Genomic DNA, 23,002 nt, shown 5'->3' with positions numbered 1-23,002 from the left:
AAATAATAAAATCTTCACGCTTGCCTGTAACCTATTAACTTAAAAGGTAGAGAAGCTACCCTAAAATCTGTATGTTGAACCCTGTAAAAAGTAGGGGAAACCAATTTTAAAAACTGTACAACCTTATGGTCTATAATGCCCAAAAAGAAGCACTCTTCTCCGAACTTTGCCAGAGAGCAGATCAGAAAAAGACTAGCTAAAAATTTGTAGTAAATAAAGATATTTAAAACTTGCAATACTTGTAAAATTAATTCGTAGCCTTAAGTATAACTACTAGGTCGGCGACTATAGCGACGCACGATTGGAAATACTACTGAAAGTATCCTTTTTGAAAGCCTTTCTAAAAGTCTTTAGGAAGGCAATGGTAGTCTCCAAATGAGACATGGTTGGTCTCCAAATGAGACATGGTTGGTCTCCAAAAGAGACAGTCTCCAAATGAGACATGGTTGGTCTCCAAAAGAGACAGTCTCCAAATGAGACATGGTTGGTCTCCAAAAGAGACAGTCTCCAAATGAGACATGGTTGGTCTCCAAAAGAGACAGTCTCCAAATGAGACATGGTAGGTCTCCAAAAGAGACAAGGGTAGGTCTCCATAAGAGACAAGGGTCTCCGAATGAGACAATTGGGAAGGTCTACTAAATAGACATAGGGTGGGCTTCCAAAAGAAGCCAAATAAAATAACATAAAATAAATTCCGTAACTAAAAATCATACAACTGCCGCATTTGCTGGACCGATCAGGACTCATTAACAAAAAATCCACGACATTTTGGTGCCGAAACCCGGGACTAGACGTCCAGAGACTTAAACTTACAACCGTGGAAACTAAAAGAGCTAGCATGGACAACTACTCTAGCGACGAGGAGCAGACGCTGGCGAGCCTACGGACCCAGGAGAGAAGGCGGCAGAACGAACTAAGGAAACTGGAGGTGATACGGAGATGTGCTAGAGAGAGCGTGGCTACTCTCATCGGAGAACTTGGAGTGTTGTTGAGTGGTGATAAAAATTCGGGCGATGAAATAGACGATAAAGTGACTTTGTTGAACCAACGCGAGGAAGAACTCGTAGTGTTGGACGAAAAGATAAGAAACAATATCGATGATGTTGAGGCATTATCAAACGAGGTGATCGCCGCGAGAAAAATCCGCGATGAAATCACACTCACTCGGTCGGCAACGCGCCGTAAACGGCAACGCGATTCTTCACCGATTGGGAACAATCGCGTATCGGGACATGGTTCCGTTTCCGGTTGCCAATCGGGGTCGTGTAGTGCCATGAGAAGAACAAATACAAAATTGCCCCGCTTGGACATGCCAAAATTTGGAGGGGACATAACTCAATTCAACTCTTTCTGGAGCAGATTTAAAGCTGCTGTGGATGATGATGAAACTATCCCAAAGGTAGAGAAATTTAATTACTTAGTTTCATATCTAGAAGGTGAAGCAAAGGGTGCAGTTAAAAATTATAACGCTTCAGATGAAGCTTATGATGAAATAGTTAAAGACTTAAAAAACAGATTTGGCAGGTCAGATTTAATAATGCTAACTCATATGAACAATTTGATTAACTTAACACCTGTCAAATCATCTAGAGATATTAAGGCCTTACGCCAACTTTTAGAAATTTGTGAAGTAAATTTAAGGAGTTTAAAAGGGTTGGGTATGGACACGGCCTCCAAAAACACGTGTTTGGCCCCCTCGATTCTGCAAAGCATTCCGGAAGAAATCCGTTTAGAGTACAGTCGTACACGCGTTTCGGACGATGATTGGAACGCGGAAACACTGGTAGACTTTTTAAGAAAGGATGTGGAAAGCAGAGAAAGGGCTAATATTTTGGGAACCAACCTTTTTGGAGCCTCCTCCTCAGGGAGCAAATGGTCAGAGAGAGATAAATACCCCGTAAAAGCAAAGACTGACTTCCGTCAAAAAAAAACCTAACAAGTATGCCTATACGCGTAACGGACGCGGAGCTGCTGTTTCTTCCGCATCCGTACTATTTACGCAAACAAAGAAAGCGGGTTATTGCATCTTTTGCAAAAATGATAAACATACATCGGTCAACTGCACTGTCCATTCCCTAAAAGACAAAAAGGATTTGATAAGGGCATCGATGCGATGTTTTAATTGTCTGCGAATGGGACATTCTCTATCTGAGTGCAGATCATATTTGCAAGGCTGCATGTTATGCAAGGGAAAACACAATCGAGCCATATGCCCCCAAAATAACTCAAACAAGGGACCAAAAAATACCGTTATGGCGGGTATCAACAATCAATCAAACGCCGCGATAGGGAGTGGAAATGCTACAGTCCATTCAGTATATTCCAATCGCAACGTTTTGTTAAAAACTGCACAGGCCATAGTCAGGAACCCCCACCCGGAAGAAGCCATGAAGAAAAGGCAAGCGCGCTGTTTGTTAGACGACGGCAGCGACGCTACTTTCATTAGGCAAGATGTTTCTTGAGCTTTAAACTTACCAGTGGTTGGAATTGTAAGCCTAACAATAAGTAGTTTTGGAAATAACGATCAAGAAGCTGTCAAAAGAAGGAAAGTGAAACTAACCTTAGAAAACAAGAATAACCAAAATAAGGCAGTAGAAATTATAGCCATAGAGGTACCTTATCTATGCCAAGCCATCACCACCATTGACTGTAAGGAGATAGAGAAACACATGAATAGCCAAGGTATGGCTTTAGCCGACGAGCCCGAGGAGTCCGCGAGAAGCGGGTCGGACATTGGCATACTAATAGGAAGCGACTATTATTGGGAAATCGCCACGGGAAATATCGAAAGAATGGGCAAATCTCTAGTCGCTCAAGAAACAACATTTGGATGGGTTTTGCAAGGCCCACAATCTTCTCCTTCTTTACCACAAGAATATTGACAAGCAACGTCTATGCGTGTTGGAATAGAAGAGAAGAAAGTATCCGACACGTTAAAGTCATTTTGGGAACTAGAATCCCTCGGGATAGATGCAAAGAAAGACGAAAACCCCCATAGTGAAGACTTTATGACTTTATTTGAACAAACTACTACATTCATAGACAATAGATACCAAGTTAAATTACCATTCATAACAGAAAAAACCGTCCTTCCTAATAACAAAAGTGTAGCCTACAAACGCATGAAAAGCCTAGTGCGAAGATTTAATAGAGACCCAGTTTACTTTCAAGATTACAAGGATATAATGAATGAACAGTTAAAAAATGAGATCTTAGAAAGGGTAGAAACAATTGAATCAATTCCTGGAACATACTATATGCCACACCAAGGGGTAACTAGGGTATCTAGTACAACTCGCTTGCGTGTCGTATGTGATGCATCATCACACATAGAAGGGGTACCGTCTTTAAACGACTGTTTGTCTGCGGGACCCAACCTGAACCCAGACCTTCTACTCCTATTACTAAGATTCAGAAATCATAAGATCGCGATAACCGCAGATATCGAAAAAGCATTCCTTCAAGTGAGAATAGACCCAGAAGATCGGGACTCGTTAAGAATGTTATGGATCTCAGAGTTAGACTCAAATGAATTCCAAGAATTACGCATGACCAGAGTCCCATTTGGGGTGACGTCATCTCCCTTCCTCCTAGCCGCGACCATCAAATGTCACCTTAAAAAATATGACAGCGGAAGAAAGGAAATTATAGTTCTAGGAAGAGATCTATACGTAGATGACTTGTGTAGTGGCGACAGTGATCCTAAGGCTGCCCTCGACCTTTCACTAAATATCAATAGCGTCATGAAAGAAGCCGGAATGACATTGAGAAAATGGAACACTAACTCAAAAGAACTAAAACGCATGTGGGGTCATAAAGGCTTATCAAGCGAAGGTGTCACGTTTGAAGGGGAGGCGGGGGAGAAAGATTTCAAGATCCTTGGGCTACTCTGGAAGCCAGAAGAAGATTACTTCACCTTTAATCTACAAAATTTGATTCAGTTTCTCGAAGGAATAAAGAACAACAAACGCTTCATATTAAGCGCGGTAGGCCAAATTTTTGACCCTATCGGTGTACTAAGCCCATATACCCTCAGGGCGAAACTTTTATTTCAATCCTTGTGGGAACAAGGCTTCGAATGGGATCAAGAACTTCCCCAAGAAATAAGCGAGCAGTTCAGACAATGGTGTAAAGAGCTTCCCGAATTGCGACACATTAAACTTCCCCGTCACTATTTCAATGAAACGGACAATGTTGAAACCAGTGAAATACATTGTTTCTGTGATAGTAGCATAAAGGCATATGCCTGCGTTATTTACATACGCTATACATCGAAAGATCATGAAATACATACATCATTTGTAACCGCCAAGGCTAGAGTGGCTCCTTTAAAACGACTAACCTTGCCAAGATTAGAACTAATGGCTTGTTTGCTTGGTTGTCGTTTGGTAAAGAACATAGAGACCGTATTTCAAACCGACGCATTAAAGGTGCGAATGTGGACCGATTCGATGATAGCGTTGCACTGGCTAAAGGGTTCAGCAAAATCATGGAAGCCCTTCGTTTCAAACCGAGTAGCTGAAATACAGCAAGCATCCGACCCCTTAGATTGGATGCATTGCCCAGGGGAAAATAACCCTGCAGACTTGCCTACACGAGGCTTATCAGCCACAGCCCTAAAAGAAAACGAACTCTGGTGGCACGAACCCCCCTGGCTGAGACAGGAGGAAGAAAACTGGCCCGAACAAAGCACCGTAGCCCTTAGGGCAAAAGACAACATTGAAGTAGAAAGGAGGAAAACTGTACTAAGCGTGAGCGTGAATTGTAAAGAAAGACTTTGCATTCAAAATCTCATCGACTTGAATAAATATAGCAAATTAGACACGGTTCTAAGGGTTACGGCTTGGATGTACCGATTTGTTGCTAATTGCAAGAAGAGAGATACAAGGCAAGGCGCCCTAACAGCATCTGAATTACTAAACGCGGAACAAAAATGGATAAAATCAGAACAAATAGAAGACTTTCAAGACGAAATAACGTCACTCAAAAATAAAACCAACATAAAAAGAACTTCAAACATATTAACTTTAAAACCCTTTCTTAACACTGAAGATATTCTATGCGTTGGTGGAAGGTTAGAAAAATCAAGCTTAACCTTTGAGGAGAAGCATCCAGCTATCCTAAACAAAAAGAAACGCTTGACAGAACTTGTAGTTTGGCGAAGCCACGAAGACGTTTTTCACAGCGGCGTGACTGCAACATTCACTCAATTACGATCTCGTTATTGGGTTCCCGCTGGTCGACAATTAGTGAAATCCTTATTGAAAAAATGCCACCTATGTAAAAAACTTAGCTGCAAAGCAGGCGAACTTTCCACCGCACCTTTGCCAAGGGAAAGAATTGACCAAGTTCCACCCTTCCAAGTAGTTGGCATCGATTTTGCAGGACCTTTATACATAAAAACTAATCAAACGTCCGAAAAGGCATACATCTGCTTAATTACGTGCGCGGTAACACGAGCCATTGACCTAGAGCTTGTAGGCTCTTTGACAACGGAGGACTTTCTGTTAGCCTTAAGAAGAATGATAGGCAGGCGTGGTTTACCAAGTGATATTTACACCGACAACGCAAAAACATTCACAAAAGCGAATGCGGACCTTAAAACCATATGGAACAATCTAGATACACCTGAACTGAAAGATTTTTTTGGCAAAAGGGGTATCACATGGAGATTCATAGCGGATAGAGCTGCCTGGTGGGGTGGTTTTTGGGAGCGAATGGTGAGGACAACGAAAAGTCTCTTAAACAAGACGGCCCAAGGGCTCGTAATAGTAGCCATATCGTACGAGTGAATAGCCCCTCTATACCCTACCCTAACGAGTGGATAACCCCTCTGTACCTTACCCTAATGAGTGAATAGCGCTATCTTTTTCAATGCTTAAATGATTTTCCGTGCATAAAATCAGAGTGAATAGCCCCTCGATTCCCTACTCTAAACAGTGATTAAATTATAACCGTATAAATTTACTTATGCTGTAATTCTAATATTCCGGCGAATCGAAGAACAGATAGTTTTTAGTGATAATCCCCTCGATGAGTTTACAACATAGACTTATGCCGATGCACACTTATCGCATCTTATAAATTTCTAACAAGGACTTATGCCCAGAAACTTTTGAAAGAGAAAGTTTAGTTATAGTGATTACGCATTTTAGTGATTATCCCCTCGAATTACCTTTAGCAATGCTAAAATGATCAGACGCATAACGCCCATTTAACACTATGTTAGCTCTATCTAAACCCACATTTGAATTAACCGCCAAAACGTTCCAGTCAAACATAACATAGATGACAATAGCTACCGAACGAGAACGAAACACATAAGGAGCGAGGTAGGAAACGGGGAAGATCGTTATCTATTTAATTAGCACATACATAAAAAAAAATATATAAAAACCCCAAACATACAAATTCATAAGTATCCGACCCCACAGATAAAAATTCAAAAGTTTCCGACCCCACAGATTAAGAGGTACCCCACACCACATCACCCCGACATTTTAGAGATAAGAATAAATAATAAAAAACTCTAGGTTTCTATCAAGTCTCTATGGTTGAGCGGGTAGAATGTTCGTCTACTACGCCAGCGGCCCGGGTTCGAATCCCGGTTCTGACCTGAAAAAATTTTAATTAAAATTAAATCTCTAACCGAGCCCAGTAACCCCTATGGGTGGGTTGTGGTAATATAAAGTTCCTTTTAAGCTAAAATCTGACGATAACGAAGCGACAACCCCGGCCACTACTACTACTACTACTACTACGGCTCGGGTCAAACTAAGAGCCTATCGTATACTACGATATGGCTAAAAAGGCCCTTGGCCATTCATCCTGCAACTTTCAAGAACTACAAACAATATTAGTAGAAGTTGAAGCGGTGATAAATTCGCGCCCCATCACTTTTGACAATACAAGCGTTGACGAGCCTTCCCCCCTTACCCCCTCGCATCTGCTTATAGGAAGGAGACTCACGAGCTTACCTCCACAAAAGGTAAAACCAACCGATTTCACGACTAGCTCCCAAAGGGAAACAGCCAAGAGGCTACGATATAGACTGGCCTTAATGGACCATCTCAGTAAGAGGTGGAAAAACGAATATTTACTAGATTTGCGATCTGCCCATCACAGCAAACTCGCAAAAAACGAAACTGTAATGAAGGTCGGGGACGTTGTTCTAATACACGACGACAAATTACAAAAACAAATGTGGAAAATGGGTGTTGTAAATGAAACTCAAATTGGCCGCGATGGCAAGGTACGGGCTTGCATAGTGCGAACCGCGAACGGAAATCTTTTACGGAGGCCAGTCCAATTACTCTACCCCTTAGAAATCTCTGATAATTAAATAAAAGCATTAAACTTGAAAACATTTAAAATTACATATTAAATAAAAACATTAAACATTGAAAACATTTAAGATTAATTAAGCAAATGTAAAATTAAGATTCATTGAAGACATTTAACAAATTAAGATTAAACCTAACTAAACACGGTAAAACGTGAGAAAATTATGCACAAGAAAACAAAAAACAATATAAGAAATACTACGTATTTCGCGGGGGAGTGTTAAATCCCTCGGATAGTTTTCTCTTTTTATAAAAAGTTGTTTAGCACTTTAAACCCAAAAGGGGACCTAATGACACAAAATGTGCATACTGTTAAAATTCGCCGTACAGGCTCAGTTATATCTTAAACACAATAAAAACGAGAAATCTCCCTTTTCGCACACATGTGTCGATTTTAAGTTTCCGTTTACTATTCAATACAAAAGAGAGTAAAAGCTCCTATTTCCACATCTGTATCTTTTTTAACGATAAGAAAATAATAAAATCTTCACGCTTGCCTGTAACCTATTAACTTAAAAGGTAGAGAAGCTACCCTAAAATCTGTATGTTGAACCCTGTAAAAAGTAGGGGAAACCAATTTTAAAAACTGTACAACCTTATGGTCTATAATGCCCAAAAAGAAGCACTCTTCTCCGAACTTTGCCAGAGAGCAGATCAGAAAAAGACTAGCTAAAAATTTGTAGTAAATAAAGATATTTTAAACTTGCAATACTTGTAAAATTAATTCGTAGCCTTAAGTATAACTACTAGGTCGGCGACTATAGCGACGCACGATTGGAAATACTACTGAAAGTATCCTTTTTGAAAGCCTTTCTAAAAGTCTTTAGGAAGGCAATGGTAGTCTCCAAATGAGACATGGTTGGTCTCCAAAAGAGACAGTCTCCAAATGAGACATGGTTGGTCTCCAAAAGAGACAGTCTCCAAATGAGACATGGTTGGTCTCCAAATGAGACATGGTTGGTCTCCAAAAGAGACAGTCTCCAAATGAGACATGGTAGGTCTCCAAAAGAGACAAGGGTAGGTCTCCATAAGAGACAAGGGTCTCCGAATGAGACAATTGGGAAGGTCTACTAAATAGACATAGGGTGGGCTTCTAAAAGAAGCCAAATAAAATAACATAAAATAAATTCCGTAACTAAAAATCATACAACTGCCGCATTTGCTGGACCGATCAGGACTCATTAACAAAAAATCCACGATAGGTGGATCGAGCCCACCCGGGAGCGGTGTTGTGAGGTCTCAGATGTGACGTAAAAAGTCAAAGTTTTTCCACAATACCTGACGAACATTTAATTTTTGGGCTTCCGTGGCGCAATGGTTAGCGCGTTCAGCTGTTAACCGAAAGGTTGGTGGTTCGAGCCCATCCGGGAGCGGTGTTGTGAGGTCTCAAATGTAATGTAAAATGCCAAAGTTTTTCCACAATACCTGACGATCATTTAATTTTTGGGCTTCCGTGGCGCAATGGTTAGCGCGTTCGGCTGTTAACTGAAAGGTCTGTGGTTCAAGCCCATCCGGGAGCGGTGTTGTGAGGTCTCAGATGTGACGTAAAAAGTTTTTCCACAATACCTGACGACCATTTAATCTTGGGCTTCCGTGTCGCAATGGTTAGCGCGTTCGGCTGTTAACCGAAAGGTTGGTGGTTCGAGCCAACCCGGGAGCGGTGTTGTGGGATCTCAAATGTAATGTAAAATGCCAAAGTTTTTCCACAATACCTGACGACCATTTAATTTTTGGGCTTCCGTGGCGCAATGGTTAGCGCGTTCGGCTGTTAACTGAAAGGTTGGTGGTTCGAGCCCATCCGGGAGCGGTGTTGTGGGGTCTCAGATGTGACGTAAAAAGTCAAAGTTTTTCCACAATACCTGACGAACATTTAATTTTTGGGCTTCCGTGGCGCAATGGTTTGCGCGTTCGGCTGTTAACCGAAAGGTTGGTGGTCCGAGCCACCCGGGAGCGGTGTTGTGAGATCTCACATGTAACGTAAAAATCGTAAGTTTTTCCACAATACCTGACGAACATTTAATCTTTGGGCTTCCGTTTCGCAATGGTTAGCGCCGTCGGCTGTTAACCAAAAGGTTTGTAGTTCGAGCCCATCCGGGAGCGGTGTTGTGAGGTCTTAGATGTGACGTAAAAAGTCAAAGTTTTTCCACAATACCTGACGACCTTTTAATTTTTGGGCTTCCGTTGCGCAATGGTTAGCGCCGTCGGCTGTTAACCAAAAGGTTTGTGGTTCGAGCCCACCCGGGAGCGGTGTTGTGGGATCTCAAATGTAACGTAAAAAGCCAAAGTTTTTCCACAATACCTGACGAACATTTAATTTTTGGGCTTCCTTGGCGCAATGGTTAGCGCGTTCAGCTGTTAACCGAAAGGTTGGTGGTTCGAGCCCACCCGGGAGAGGTGTTGTGCGGTCTAAGATGTAGCGTAAAATGTCAAAACTTTTCCACAATACGTGACAACCATTTAATTTCTGAGCTTCCGTGGCTCAATGGTTAGCGCGTTCGGCTGTTAACCAATAGGTTTGTGGTTCGAGCCCACCAGGGAGCGGTGTTGTGGGATCTCAAATGTAACGTAAAAAGCCAAAGTTTTTCCACAATACCTGACGACCATTTAATCTTGGGCTTCCGTGGCGCAATGGTTAGCGCGTTCGGCTGTTAACCGAAAGGTTGGTGGTTCAAGCCCACCCGGGAGCGGTGTTGTGAAGTCTCAAATGTAACGTAAAAAGCCAAAGTTTTTCCACAATACCTGACGACCATTTGATTTTTGGGCTTCCGTGGCGCAATGGTTAGCGCGTTCGGCTGTTAACCGAGAGGCTGGTGGTTCGAGCCTACCCGGAAGTGGTGTTGTGGGGTCTCAGAAGTGGCGAAAAAAGTCAAAACTTTTCCACATAACGTGACAACCATTTAATTTTTGAGCTTCCGTGGCTCAATGGTTAGCGCGTTCGGCTGTTAACGAATAGGTTTGTGTTTCGAGCCCACCCGGGAGCGGTGTTGTGGGATCTCAAATGTAACGTAAAAAGCCAAAGTTTTTCCACAATACCTGACGAATATTTAATTTTTGGGCTTCCGTGGCGCAATGGTTAGCGCGTTCAGCTGTTAACCGAAAGGTTGGTGGTTCGATTCCATCCGGGAGCGGTGTTGTGAGGTCTCAGATGTGACGTAAAAAGTCAAAGTTTTTCCACAATACCTGACGACCATTTAGTTTCTGGGCTTTTAATTTTCGGTTAGCGCGTTCGGCTGTTAACCAAAAGGTTGGTGGATCGAGCCCACCCGGGAGCGGTGTTGTGAGATCTCTAATGTAACGTAAAAATCCAAAGTTTTTCCACAATACCTGACGAACATTTAATCTTTGGGTTTCCGTGGCGCAATGGTTAGCGCGTTCGGCTGTTAACCGAAAGGTTGGTGGTTCGAGCCCACCCGGGAGAGGTGTTGTGCGGTCTCAGATGTAGCGTAAAATGTCAAAACTTTTCCACAATACGTGACAACCATTTAATTTCTGAGCTTCCGTGGCTCAATGGTTAGCGCTTTCGGCTGTTAACCAATAGGTTTGTGGTTCGAGCCAACCCGGGAGCGGTGTTGTGGGATCTCAAATGTAACGCAAAAAGCCAAAGTTTTTCCACAATACCTGACGAACATTTAATTTTTGGGCTTCCTTGGCGCAATGGTTAGCGCGTTCAGCTGTTAACCGAAAGGTTGGTGGTTCGAGCCCACCCGGGAGAGGTGTTGTGCGGTCTCAGATGTAGCGTAAAATGTCAAAACTTTTCCACAATACGTGACAACCATTTAATTTCTGAGCTTCCGTGGCTCAATGGTTAGCGCGTTCGGCTGTTAACCAATAGGTTTGTGGTTCGAGCCCACCCGGGAGCGGTGTTGTGGGATCTCAAATGTAACGTAAAAAGCCAAAGTTTTTCCACAATACCTGACGACCATTTAATCTTGGGCTTCCGTGGCGCAATGGTTAGCGCGTTCGGCTGTTAACCGAAAGGTTGCTGGTTCGAGCCCACCCGGGAGCGGTGTTGTGAAGTCTCAAATGTAACGTAAAAAGCCAAAGTTTTTCCACAATACCTGACGACCATTTGATTTTTGGGCTTCCGTGGCGCAATGGTTAGCGCGTTCGGCTGTTAACCGAGAGGCTGGTGGTTTGAGCCTACCCGGAAGTGGTGTTGCGGGGTCTCAGAAGTAGCGTAAAAAGTCAAAACTTTTCCACATAACGTGACAACCATTTAATTTCTGAGCTTCCGTGGCTCAATGGTTAGCGCGTTCGGCTGTTAACGAATAGGTTTGTGTTTCGAGCCCACCCGGGAGCGGTGTTGTGGGATCTCAAATGTAACGTAAAAAGCCAAAGTTTTTCCACAATACCTGACGAACATTTAATTATTGGGCTTCCTTGGCGCAATGGCTAGCGCGTTCAGCTGTTAACCGAAAGGTTGGTGGTTCGAGCCCATCCGGGAGCGGTGTTGTGAGGTCTCAGATGTGACGTAAAAAGTCAAAGTTTTTCCGCAATACTTGACGACCATTTAATTTTTGGGCTTTTAATTTTCGGTTAGCGCGTTCGGCTGTTAACCAAAACGTTGGTGGATCGAGCCCACCCGGGAGCGGCGTTGTGAGATCTCAAATGTAACGTAAAAATCCAAAGTTTTTCCACAATACCTGACGAACATTTAATCTTTGGGCTTCCGTTGCGCAATGGTTAGCGCCGTCGGCTTTTAACCGAAAGGTTGGTGGTTCGAGCCCATCCGGGAGCGGTGTTTTGAGGTCTTAGATGTAACGTAAAATTCAGAGTTTTTTAAAAATAACTGACGAACATTTAATTTTTGGGCTTCCGTGGCGCAATGGTTTGCGCGTTCGGCTGTTAACCAATAGGTTTGTGGTTCAAGCCCACCCGGGAGCGGTGTTGTGGGATCTCAAATGTAACGTAAAAATCGTAAGTTTTTCCACAATACCTGACGAACATTTAATCTTTGGGCTTCCGTTTCGCAATGGTTAGCGCCGTCGGCTGTTAACCAAAAGGTTTGTGGTTCGAGCCCATCCGGGAGCGGTGTTGTGAGGTCTTAGATGTGACGTAAAAAGTCAAAGTTTTTCCACAATACCTGACGACCTTTTAATTTTTGGGCTTCCGTTGCGCAATGGTTAGCGCCGTCGGCTGTTAACCAAAAGGTTTGTGGTTCGAGCCCACCCGGGAGCGTTGTTGTGGGATCTCAAATGTAACGTAAAAAGCCAAAGTTTTTCCACAATACCTGACGAACATTTAATTTTTGGGCTTCCTTGGCGCAATGGTTAGCGCGTTCAGCTGTTAACCGAAAGGTTGGTGGTTCGAGCCCACCCGGGAGAGGTGTTGTGCGGTCTCAGATGTAGCGTAAAATGTCAAAACTTTTCCACAATACGTGACAACCATTTAATTTCTGAGCTTCCGTGGCTCAATGGTTAGCGCGTTCGGCTGTTAACCAATAGGTTTGTGGTTCGAGCCCACCCGGGAGCGGTGTTGTGGGATCTCAAATGTAACGTAAAAAGCCAAAGTTTTTCCACAATACCTGACGAATATTTAATTTTTGGGCTTCCGTGGCGCAATGGTTTGCGCGTTCAGCTGTTAACCGAAAGGTTGGTGGTTCGAGCCCACCCGGGAGCGGTGTTGTGAAGTCTCAAATGTAACGTAAAAAGCCAAAGTTTTTCCACCATACCTGACGACCATTTGATTTTTGGGCTTCCGTGGCGCAATGGTTAGCGCGTTCGGCTGTTAACCGAGAGGCTGGTGGTTCGAGCCTACCCGGAAGTGGTGTTGTGGGGTCTCAGAAGTAGCGTAAAAAGTCAAAACTTTTCCACATAACGTGACAACCATTTAATTTCTGAGCTTCCGTGGCGCAATGGTTAGCGCGTTCGGCTGTTAACCGAAAGGTTGGTGGTTCGAGCCCATCCGGGAGCGGTGTTGTGAGGTCTCAGATGTAGCGTAAACAGTCAAAACTTTTCCATAATACGTGACAACAATTTAATTTCTGAGCTTCCGTGGCTCAATGGTTAGCGCGTTCGGCTGTTAACCAATAGGGTGGTGGTTCGAGCCAACCCGGGAGCGGTGTTGTGGGATCTCAAATGTAATGTAAAATGCCAAAGTTTTTCCACAATACCTGACGACCATTTAATTTTTGGGCTTCCGTTGCGCAATGGTTAGCGCCGTCGGCTGTTAACCGAGAGGATGGTGGTTCGAGCCCACCCGGAAGTGGTGTTGTGGGGTCTTAGATGTAACGTAAAATTCAGAGTTTTTTAAAAATAACTGACGAACATTTAATTTTTGGGCTTCCGTGGCGCAATGGTTAGCGCGTTCAGCTGTTATTCAAAAGGTTTGTGGTTCGAGCCCATCCGGGAGCGGTGTTGCAAGGTCTCAGATGTGACGTAAAAAGTCGATGTTTTTCCACAATACCTGACGACCATTTCATTTCTGAGCTTCCTTGGCGCAATGGTTAGCGCGTTCGGCTGTTAACCGAAAGGTTGGTGGTTCGAGCCCATCCGGGAGCGGTGTTGTGAGGTCTCAGATGTAGCGTAAACAGTCAAAACTTTTCCACAATACGTGACAACCATTTAATTTCTGAGCTTCCGTGGCTCAATGGTTAGCGCGTTCGGCTGTTAACCAATAGGGTGGTGGTTCGAGCCAACCCGGGAGCGGTGTTGTGGGATCTCAAATGTAATGTAAAATGCCAAAGTTTTTCCACAATACCTGACGACCATTTAATTTTTGGGCTTCCGTGGCGCAATGGTTAGCGCGTTCGGCTGTTAACTGAAAGGTTAGTGGTTCGAGCCCATCCGGGAGCGGTGTTGTGAGGTCTCAGATGTGACGTAAAAAGTCACAGTTTTTCCACAATACCTGACGACCATTTAATCTTGGGCTTCCGTGTCGCAATGGTTAGCGCGTTCGGCTGTTAACCGAAAGGTTGGTGGTTCGAGCCAACCCGGGAGCGGTGTTGTGGGATCTCAAATGTAATGTAAAATGCCAAAGTTTTTCCACAATACCTGACGAACATTTAATTTTTGGGCTTCCGTGGCGCAATGGTTTGCGCGTTCGGCTGTTAACCGAAAGGTTGGTGGTCCGAGCCCACCCGGGAGCGGTTGTGAGATCTCACATGTAACGTAAAAATCGTAAGTTTTTCCACAATACCTGACGAACATTTAATCTTTGGGCTTCCGTTTCGCAATGGTTAGCGCCGTCGGCTGTTAACCAAAAGTTTTGTGGTTCGAGCCCATCCGGGAGCGGTGTTGTGAGGTCTTAGATGTGACGTAAAAAGTCAAAGTTTTTCCACAATACCTGACGACCTTTTAATTTTTGGGCTTCCGTTGCGCAATGGTTAGCGCCGTCGGCTGTAAACCAAAAGGTTTGTGGTTCGAGCCCACCCGGGAGCGGTGTTGTGGGATCTCAAATGTAACGTAAAAAGCCAAAGTTTTTCCACAATACCTGACGAACATTTAATTTTTGGGCTTCCTTGGCGCAATGGTTAGCGCGTTCAGCTGTTAACCGAAAGGTTGGTGGTTCGAGCCCAACCGGGAGAGGTGTTGTGCGGTCTCAGATGTAGCGTAAAATGTCAAAACTTTTCCACAATACGTGACAACCATTTAATTTCTGAGCTTCCGTGGCTCAATGGTTAGCGCGTTCGGCTGTTAACCAATAGGTTTGTGGTTTGAGCCAACCCGGGAGCGGTGTTGTGGGATCTCAAATGTAACGTAAAAAGCCAAAGTTTTTCCACAATACCTGACGAACATTTAATTTTTGGGCTTCCTTGGCGCAATGGTTAGCGCGTTCAGCTGTTAACCGAAAGGTTGGTGGTTCGAGCCCACCCGGGAGAGGTGTTGTGCGGTCTCAGATGTAGCGTAAAATGTCAAAACTTTTCCACAATACGTGACAACCATTTAATTTCTGAGCTTCCGTGGCTCAATGGTTAGCGCGTTCGGCTGTTAACCAATAGGTTTGTGGTTCGAGCCCACCCGGGAGCGGTGTTGTGGGATCTCAAGTGTAACGTAAAAAGCCAAAGTTTTTCCACAATACCTGACGACCATTTAATCTTGGGCTTCCGTGGCGCAATGGTTAGCGCGTTCGGCTGTTAACCGAAAGGTTGGTGGTTCGAGCCCACCCGGGAGCGGTGTTGTGAAGTCTCAAATGTAACGTAAAAAGCCAAAGTTTTTCCACAATACCTGACGACCATTTGATTTTTGGGCTTCCGTGGCGCAATGGTTAGCGCGTTCGGCTGTTAACCGAGAGGCTGGTGGTTCGAGCCTACCCGGAAGTGGTGTTGCGGGGTCTCAGAAGTAGCGTAAAAAGTCAAAACTTTTCCACATAACGTGACAACCATTTAATTTCTGAGCTTCCGTGGCTCAATGGTTAGCGCGTTCGGCTGTTAACGAATAGGTTTGTGTTTCGAGCCCACCCGGGAGCGGTGTTGTGGGATCTCAAATGTAACGTAAAAAGCCAAAGTTTTTCCACAATACCTGACGAACATTTAATTTTTGGGCTTCCTTGGCGCAATGGTTAGCGCGTTCAGCTGTTAACCGAAAGGTTGGTGGTTCGAACCCATCCGGGAGCGGTGTTGTGAGGTCTCAGATGTGACGTAAAAAGTCAAAGTTTTTCCACAATACTTGACGACCATTTAATTTTTGGGCTTTTAATTTTCGGTTAGCGCGTTCGGCTGTTAACCAAAACGTTGGTGGATCGAGCCCACCCGGGAGCGGTGTTGTGAGATCTCAAATGTAACGTAAAAATCCAAAGTTTTTCCACAATACCTGACGAACATTTAATCTTTGGGCTTCCGTTGCGCAATGGTTAGCGCCGTCGGCTTTTAACCGAAAGGTTGGTGGTTCGAGCCCATCCGGGAGCGGTGTTTTGAGGTCTTAGATGTAACGTAAAATTCAGAGTTTTTTAAAAATAACTGACGAACATTTAATTTTTGGGCTTCCATGGCGCAATGGTTAGCGCGTTCAGCTGTTATTCAAAAGGTTTGTGGTTCGAGCCCATCCGGGAGCGGTGTTGCAAGGTCTCAGATGTGACGTAAAAAGTCGATGTTTTTCCACAATACCTGACGACCATTTCATTTCTGAGCTTCCTTGGCTCCATGGTTAGCGCGTTCGGATGTTAACCAAAAGGTTTGTGGTTCGAGCCCATCCGGGAGCGGTGTTGTGAGGTCTCAGATGTGACGTAAAATGCCAAAGTTTTTCCACAATACCTGACGACCATTTAATTTTTGGGCTTCCGTGGCGCAATGGTTAGCGCGTTCGGCTGTTAACTGAAAGGTTGGTGGTTCGAGCCCATCCGGGAGCGGTGTTGTGAGGTCTCAGATGTAACGTAAAATTCAGAGTTTTCCAATATATCTGACGAACATTTAATTTTTGAGCTTCCGTGGCGCAATGGTTAGCGCGTTCAGCTGTTATTCAAAAGGTTGGTGGTTCGAGCCCATCCGGGAGCGGTGTTGAAAGGTCTCAGATGTGACGTAAAAAGTCAAAACTTTTCCGTATAACGTGACAACCATTTAATTTCTGAGCTTCCGTTGCGCAATGGTTAGCGCCGTCGGCTGTTAACCAAAAGGTTTGTGGTTCGAGCCCACCCGGGAGCGGTGTTGTGGGATCTCAAATGTAACGTAAAAAGCCAAAGTTTTTCCACAATACCTGACGAACATTTAATTTTTGGGCTTCCTTGGCGCAATGGTTAGCGCGTTCAGCTGTTAACCGAAAGGTTGGTGGTTCGAGCCCACCCGGGAGAGGTGTTGTGCGGTCTCAGATGTAGCGTAAAATGTCAAAACTTTTCCACAATACGTGACAACCATTTAATTTCTGAGCTTCCGTGGCTCAATGGTTAGCGCTTTCGGCTGTTAACCAATAGGTTTGTGGTTCGAGCCAACCCGGGAGCGGTGTTGTGGGATCTCAAATGTAACGTAAAAAGCCAAAGTTTTTCCACAATACCTGACGAACATTTAATTTTTGGGCTTCCTTGGCGCAATGGTTAGCGCGTTCAGCTGTTAACCGAAAGGTTGGTGGTTCGAGCCCACCCGGGAGAGGTGTTGTGCGGTCTCAGATGTAGCGTAAAATGTCAAAACTTTTCCACAATACGTGACAACCATTTAATTTCTGAGCTTCCGTGGCTCAATGGTTAGCGCGTTCGGCTGTTAACCAATAGGTTTGTGGTTCGAGCCCACCCGGAAGCGGTGTTGTGGGATCTCAAATGTAACGTAAAAAGCCAAAGTTTTTCCACAATACGTGACGACCATTTAATCTTGGGCTTCCGTGGCGCAATGGTTAGCGCGTTCAGCTGTTAACCGAAAGGTTGGTGGTTCGAGCCCATCCGGGAGCGGTGTTGTGAGGTCTCAGATGTGACGTAAAAAGTCAAAGTTTTTCCACAATACTTGACGACCATTTAATTTTTGGGCTTTTAATTTTCGGTTAGCGCGTTCGGCTGTTAACCAAAACGTTGGTGGATCGAGCCCACCCGGGAGCGGTGTTGTGAGATCTCAAATGTAACGTAAAAATCCAAAGTTTTTCCACAATACCTGACGAACATTTAATCTTTGGGCTTCCGTTGCGCAATGGTTAGCGCCGTCGGCTTTTAACCGAAAGGTTGGTGGTTCGAGCCCATCCGGGAGCGGTGTTTTGAGGTCTTAGATGTAACGTAAAATTCAGAGTTTTTTAAAAATAAATGACGAACATTTAATTTTTGGGCTTCCATGGCGCAATGGTTAGCGCGTTCAGCTGTTATTCAAAAGGTTTGTGGTTCGAGCCCATCCGGGAGCGGTGTTGCAAGGTCTCAGATGTGACGTAAAAAGTCGATGTTTTTCCACAATACCAGACGACCATTTCATTTCTGAGCTTCCTTGGCTCCATGGTTAGCGCGTTCGGATGTTAACCAAAAGGTTTGTGGTTCGAGCCCATCCGGGAGCGGTGTTGTGAGGTCTCAGATGTGACGTAAAAAGTCAAAGTTTTTCCACAATACCTGACGACCATTTAATCTTGGGCTTCCGTGTCGCAATGTTTGGCGCGTTCGGCTGTTAACCGAAAGGTTGGTGGTTCGAGCCAACCCGGGAGCGGTGTTGTGGGATCTCAAATGTAATGTAAAATGCCAAAGTTTTTCCACAATACCTGACGACCATTTAATTTTTGGGCTTCCGTGGCGCAATGGTTAGCGCGTTCAGCTGTTAACCGAAAGGTTGGTGGTTCGAGCCCATCCGGGAACGGTGTTTTGAGGTCTTAGATGTAACGTAAAATTCAGAGTTTTTCCACAATACCTGACGACCATTTAATTTTTGGGCTTCCGTGGCGCAATGGTTAGCGCGTTCGGCTGTTAACCGAAAGGTTGGTGGTTCGAGCCCATCCGTGAGCGGTGTTGTGAGGTCTCAGATGTAACGTAAAAATCGTAAGTTTTTCCACAATACCTGACGAACATTTAATCTTTGGGCTTCCGTTGCGCAATGGTTAGCGCCGTCGGCTGTTAACTGAAAGGTTGGTGGTTCGAGCCCATCCGGGAGCGGTGTTTTGTGGTCTTAGATGTAACGTAAAATTCAGAGTTTTTTAAAAATAACTGACGAACATTTAATTTTTGGGCTTCCGTGGCGCAATGGTTAGCGCGTTCAGCTGTTATTCAAAAGGTTTGTGGTTCAAGCCCATCCGGGAGCGGTGTTGCAAGGTCTCAGATGTGACGTAAAAAGTCGATGTTTTTCCACAATACCTGACGACCATTTCATTTCTGAGCTTCCTTGGCTCCATGGTTAGCGCGTTCGGATGTTAACCAAAAGGTTTGTGGTTCGAGCCCATCCGGGAGCGGTGTTGTGAGGTCTCAGATGTGACGTAAAAAGTCAAAGTTTTTCCACAATACCTGACGACCATTTAATCTTGGGCTTCCGTGTCGCAATGTTTGGCGCGTTCGGCTGTTAACCGAAAGGTTGGTGGTTCGAGCCAACCCGGGAGCGGTGTTGTGGGATCTCAAATGTAATGTAAAATGCCAAAGTTTTTCCACAATACCTGACGACCATTTAATTTTTGGGCTTCCGTGGCGCAATGGTTAGCGCGTTCAGCTGTTAACCGAAAGGTTGGTGGTTCGAGCCCATCCGGGAACGGTGTTTTGAGGTCTTAGATGTAACGTAAAATTCAGAGTTTTTCCACAATACCTGACGACCATTTAATTTTTGGGCTTCCGTGGCGCAATGGTTAGCGCGTTCAGCTGTTATTCAAAAGGTTTGTGGTTTGAGCCCATCCGGGAGCGGTGTTGCAAGGTCTCAGATGTGACGTAAAAAGTCGATGTTTTTCCACAATACCTGACGACCATTTCATTTCTGAGCTTCCTTGGCTCCATGGTTAGCGCGTTCGGATGTTAACCAAAAGGTTTGTGGTTCGAGCCCATCCGGGAGCGGTGTTGTGAGGTCTCAGATTTGACGTAAAAAGTCAAAGTTTTTCCACAATACCTGACGACCATTTAATCTTGGGCTTCCGTGTCGCAATGTTTGGCGCGTTCGGCTGTTAACCGAAAGGTTGGTGGTTCGAGCCAACCCGGGAGCGGTGTTGTGGGATCTCAAATGTAATGTAAAATGCCAAAGTTTTTCCACAATACCTGACGACCATTTAATTTTTGGGCTTCCGTGGCGCAATGGTTAGCGCGTTTGGCTGTTAACGGAAAGGTTGGTGGTTCGAGCCCATCCGGGAGCGGTGTTGTGAGGTCTCAGATGTAACGTAAAATTCAGAGTTTTTCCAATATATCTGACGAACATTTAATTTTTGAGCTTCCGTGGCGCAATGGTTAGCGCGTTCAGCTGTTATTCAAAAGGTTGGTGGTTCGAGCCCATCCAGAGCGGTGTTGAAAGGTCTCAGATGTGACGTAAAAAGTCAAAACTTTTCCGTATAACGTGACAACCATTTAATTTCTGAGCTTCCGTGGCTCAATGGTTAGCGCGTTCGGCTGTTAACCAATAGGTTTGTGTTTCGATCCCACCCGGGAGCGGTGTTATGGGATCTCAAATGTAACGTAAAAAGCCAAAGTTTTTCCACAATACCTGACGAACATATAATTTTTGGGCTTCCGTGGCGCAATGTTTAGCGCGTTCAGCTGTTAACCGAAAGGTTGGTGGTTCGAGCCCATCCGGGAGCGGTGTTGTGAGGTCTCAGATGTAGCGTAAACAGTCAAAACTTTTCCACAATACGTGACAACCATTTAATTTCTGAGCTTCCGTGGCTCAATGGTTAGCGCGTTCGGCTGTTAACCAATAGGTTGGTGGTTCGAGCCAACCCGGGAGCGGTGTTGTGGGATCTCAAATGTAATGTAAAATGCCAAAGTTTTTCCACAATACCTGACGATGTAACGTGGAAATAATTAGTTAACTTAGTTAATTAAATTTCCGGTTACTTTAATTTAAAGTTTGTATGGCCGTCCCGGGTTTTACCTATCCTTTCACTATTGGGGGATGGTTCTTAAGTTAGTAATCGTTAGGTGTCTAGGGGTATGATTTGGATAAATAAATAGAACAGCTCTCAGTATATAACAGTAGTTGCAAGTTTAATGACGAGATTGAAAACAAATGTTTTAGGGGTACTATGACCCTTTTGAAAATAAATCAAAATAAAATAAAAAGAAATACGGTCAACGATACTGTGTTGTGGAAGCGACGATACGGTCAGTCCGCGGTTAGTAGTTCGTCGAGATGTGGCGACGGGCTTAACGTTACGTCCATCGTCGTGGCGTCGTAGCGTTTTACGAGATGTGGCGACGGGCTTTACGTTCGCCCTTTGTCGTGGCGTTTGGCGAGGTACGGTGGCTATTCTGTCGAAGTATGGCGACGGGCTTGCGTTACGTCCTTCGTTGTAACGGCGTAGCGGGTTGCGAGATGTGGCGACGGACTTTAGACGAGATCTTATTTTCGCGCACCCGCGAACGATTATTAATTCTCCGGTTAGAAGTATTGGGTACTCGCGAACGGTTAAATGGCGTCGCGAAGTTAAGTCCTTTTCGGGCCCACGAGAATGAATTATTTTAGTTTCCTGCGCGTTCAGTCTTTTGCGTTAGACTGCCTATACTTTCGGGCACTCGCGAACGGTTAATTTAGCGTCGCGAAGTTAAGTCCTTTTGGGCCCACGAGAATGGATTATTGAAGTTTCTCGTCGCGCACCACGGTAGATCCGTGTTAAGTTATCCCGGGTAATTTTAAAGTTTTTCGGCCGGGCGAGAGAGTCTAACCCTCCAGCCTAACGGTCCGGTTGATAACTCTGATTTCTTTTGTGTGGGCCAGGCTTTTATCCCTTTTTGGTGACTTCAGGCGCACCAATAGTTTACTCGCAACGAATTCGACTTCAGCCAATCAAATGCTTAATACAACTTAAAAAAAACGTGTTGACTTAGGACAAGACACGTGCACGTGCACTAAGAGGTCAGGGCTTGGTCGAGAGATATTCTAAAGAGGGATTGAGGTCGAAAAATATTGAAGAATGGCAAGGCAGGTGCGTGACCTGGCCAGCGGGTCGTCCCCGACCTTACCATTGAAAAGCGTGAAGTGCATGCGGCCTGGTACCGAGCTCGCATACCACACGCTGGGTTTTAAAAAGTATTTTCTTTTTGGATGTTTTAGGGTATTTTTATAAGTGTTCTTGATTTGGCGGGAACTTGATTTTGGCGGGAATTATTTAAATTTGCTGATTTTGGCGGGAATTATTTAAATTATTAAAATTTGGCGTTACAACTTATTTAAATTTGCTCATTTTGGCGGGAATTATTTAAATTATTAAAATTTGGCGTTACAACTCCCCCGGACTTAACGTCGAACGTCCTCGGGCGACCAAACCCTCAACAAATAAAAAAATTACAGCTAACTAAAACTTAAACATAAGAATTTAACACTTGTAAACAAAACTGAGATTCGCGAACATGTCAAACTTACAAATATAAAAAAAAACTCTACAAGGTCATCAAGTAAACTTGAGTAATACTGGGGAATGACATGTCAAAAAAAAAAAGGTTAAGCAATGGTAATAACACTATATACATGAAAAGAAACAACAGGCCTGAATAGAATACCAAAGGGCAAACTAAATTACGTAATAAAAAATAATAAAAGAAAAATCAAAATGTCTCAACAGAAAAACAGGCATGGGTGCACCTTGCTCCTCCCTAACAAATTTAGATGTCACTGCATTAATAACGCCGTGACACAACAAAAAATTACTGTGGATCAATGACCCTTCCCGTGAGGGTATTTCTGGGACGGAGTGTCCTTCCTCCGTATGGGATTGGTACCTCGTCCGCCTCATCATTCTGACCCATATCTGGGGCAGCAGGGGACGTTTCTAAATCGTTAATCTGAAGGTGAAGATTGGTTCGCTCAACATATGGTTTTAACTGCGAGATGTGATAGGTACCGAAAAGTAGCTTCTTGGAATCGACATTCTCTAACCTATAAGTCCGAGGACTAATCTTTTTGCTTATCCTAAAGGGACCTTCATATTTGGGCGCCAGTTTTGCGGCAAAATTATCCGCAGCTTGAGAAAGCTGGTGCGTACGCTTGAGCGCCAGTTCTCCCTCCTCCATCTCAAAATCCCTATGTCTCCTATCGTAATGGGTTTTCTGGCGAAGTTGGGCTTTTTTCAGACTCTTATACCCCTCTTCCAAGGCGTTTTGTACCTTTGGAATAAGATGAAGGCCAAAGCTACGCTCAATCTCATCAGAGA

The 23,002-nt window shown here is 44.4% G+C and overlaps 2 protein-coding genes and 1 non-coding gene across 3 annotated transcripts; all 3 read left to right on the top strand.

The window, feature by feature from the left end:
• The first annotated feature begins 838 nt into the window (after positions 1-838).
• On the top strand, positions 839-2,882 carry LOC149701866 (uncharacterized). The gene is made up of 3 exons (XM_089867277.1): positions 839-1,897; positions 2,010-2,446; positions 2,510-2,882. The coding sequence occupies exons 1-3, from the start codon at positions 839-841 to the stop codon at positions 2,880-2,882; spliced, it is 1,869 nt and encodes a 622-aa protein (XP_089723403.1).
• A 12-nt stretch (positions 2,883-2,894) lies between these two features.
• Positions 2,895-21,821, top strand: LOC149701864 (uncharacterized). Its single transcript, XM_089867276.1, has 3 exons — positions 2,895-5,720; positions 6,989-7,252; positions 21,681-21,821. The coding sequence occupies exons 1-3, from the start codon at positions 2,895-2,897 to the stop codon at positions 21,819-21,821; spliced, it is 3,231 nt and encodes a 1,076-aa protein (XP_089723402.1).
• On the top strand, positions 15,384-15,456 carry TRNAN-GUU (transfer RNA asparagine (anticodon GUU)). The gene has a single exon. It is a non-coding gene; the product is annotated as a tRNA-Asn (tRNA).
• Positions 21,822-23,002: the final 1,181 nt, after the last annotated feature.

This window comes from Phalangium opilio, unplaced genomic scaffold (assembly GCF_054372755.1).
Source record: "Phalangium opilio isolate 3A_F unplaced genomic scaffold, DU_Popi_V2 ptg000019l_1, whole genome shotgun sequence".
Taxonomy (NCBI): Eukaryota; Metazoa; Arthropoda; class Arachnida; order Opiliones; family Phalangiidae; genus Phalangium; species Phalangium opilio.
Note: the sequence above shows the minus strand (reverse complement) of the source record. Positions and strands in the feature narration are given on the sequence as shown.

Bases quoted from the DNA above. Each gene is read 5' to 3' on its own strand.
- LOC149701864 (XM_089867276.1), top strand. From the start codon at position 2,895: ATGCGTGTTGGAATAGAAGAGAAGAAAGTATCCGACACGTTAAAGTCA. The intron at 5,721-6,988 runs GTGAGGACAACG...CCTCCACAAAAG, and splicing joins GTGGTTTTTGGGAGCGAATG to GTAAAACCAACCGATTTCAC. The intron at 7,253-21,680 runs GTACGGGCTTGC...GTGTTGACTTAG, and splicing joins AAATTGGCCGCGATGGCAAG to GACAAGACACGTGCACGTGC.
- LOC149701866 (XM_089867277.1), top strand. From the start codon at position 839: ATGGACAACTACTCTAGCGACGAGGAGCAGACGCTGGCGAGCCTACGG. The intron at 1,898-2,009 runs GTAAAAGCAAAG...ACGCAAACAAAG, and splicing joins CAGAGAGAGATAAATACCCC to AAAGCGGGTTATTGCATCTT. The intron at 2,447-2,509 runs GCAAGATGTTTC...AACAATAAGTAG, and splicing joins AGCGACGCTACTTTCATTAG to TTTTGGAAATAACGATCAAG.